General features: G+C 34.3%; 1 protein-coding gene across 1 annotated transcript in view; it reads left to right on the top strand.

The window, feature by feature from the left end:
- DHX32 (DEAH-box helicase 32 (putative)) overlaps positions 1-1433 on the top strand; it is a 55202-nt gene that overhangs the window by 42023 nt on the left and 11746 nt on the right. The window contains exon 7 of the mRNA XM_019502977.1: positions 632-823. Coding sequence (XP_019358522.1) covers positions 632-823 — 192 coding nt within the window. The remainder of the gene's footprint in view (positions 1-631; positions 824-1433) is intronic.

Here is a 1433-nt window from a genome sequence, read left to right as displayed (position 1 = left end):
AAGGAGCGAGCTTCTAATATCCCCTTCAGCTGTCACTGTTATTTATGGTCTGAAAACTGTTCTGGGAGAAAAGGAATGAGAGCTCCAAAATCAAAGTTTGCAGAATAGCTATTGAGGCAAACTATTTTAACCTCTCATGTTAGTCCTCTAATTTCCTACCCATATTGAACTAAACATGATTTAGAGCAGAGATGGATGCAGAATAGCCTGGTTTAAATTCTATTATGTCCTTGGTTGGATAAATTAATTCTGAAAATAATTCATGATTCCCCAGCATACCTTTTCTTTATTTTTTCCCTAAAAGCCACAGTCAGTTCAATTACAAAAAGCATCAACAGCATATAAGCAAGTCATTGCTTTACATAAGATTTTGCCAGAATTGTTTAAGCAAACACCATGACATTTTTAAACATAAGTAGAAAAAGGATGCAGCATTTTTCAGTATAATGAATTTGTGCACTTAGCTGCAAAGCCTTCAGTTCACCTCTCATGATCACTTCTTTTACTCTATTCATTCACTTTTTACACGGGAAACTCACAATTGAAATTTTGTGATAGGATGTGAACTTGATGCATTCATTTATTTATAACTGTGTTAAAATCCTTTGAACGATTTTATTCCCTGTTCCAGCTCCTGAAAGCCTGATGCAAGCTTTGGAAGATCTAGATTATTTGGCAGCCCTAGATAACTATGGAAACCTTTCTGAAATTGGAATAATTATGTCAGAATTTCCTCTGGACCCACAGCTGTCAAAGTCGATTTTAGCTTCCTATGAATTCAACTGTGTAGACGAAATGCTCACTATTGCTGCCATGGTAACAGGTATTCCTAAAGAATATTTTACTACATGGCACTTGTGCCTACTGTTCAGGTCCTATATGGGCTTACTTTAAGATCCAAAATTATTGTGCAAGAAAAAATATTCCAATTAAACTATTTAGAGGCTATTTAAATTTTGTCTACTCAAAATAAATACACTCAGAGTTGTAGCAATCTTGCCTTTGAGCATGCAGGGAAACTCAGTTTTGTATGAATTTCAGTGAACTAGTGAACTGCCCTGTGCTTCAATTCTGTGCTCCAAACACTCCATTAATTTCTAACCTTTGCTCAGACAGAGCAAAATGTCTCTTCAAAATGAACTTTGGTATTTCATTATACACTCCTATATTTATTTGAAACCAGCAGAGCAAATTAGGGAGATATTCTTGTGGAAAAAAATAATCTCAAGACTATTGATTAACATGGAATACTTTTGTCAGAAAATTTTATCACTTTGAAGAAAACCAAACTTTGTAGGAAAATAAATTTTGATGTTCATTACACGTTATTCTAATTAACTAACATATTCCTGCATAAATGAACTAGCCCCTAACTTTGAACATGTAAGACCTAGAAACATACCAAAGGGTTATTAACCATACAATTCGCTTTC

The sequence above is a fragment of the Gavialis gangeticus genome, unplaced genomic scaffold (assembly GCF_001723915.1).
Source record: "Gavialis gangeticus isolate Ggan-Ray unplaced genomic scaffold, GavGan_comp1, whole genome shotgun sequence".
In the NCBI taxonomy this organism is placed as follows: Eukaryota; Metazoa; Chordata; order Crocodylia; family Gavialidae; genus Gavialis; species Gavialis gangeticus.
This window is presented reverse-complemented; position numbering and strand designations above follow the sequence as displayed.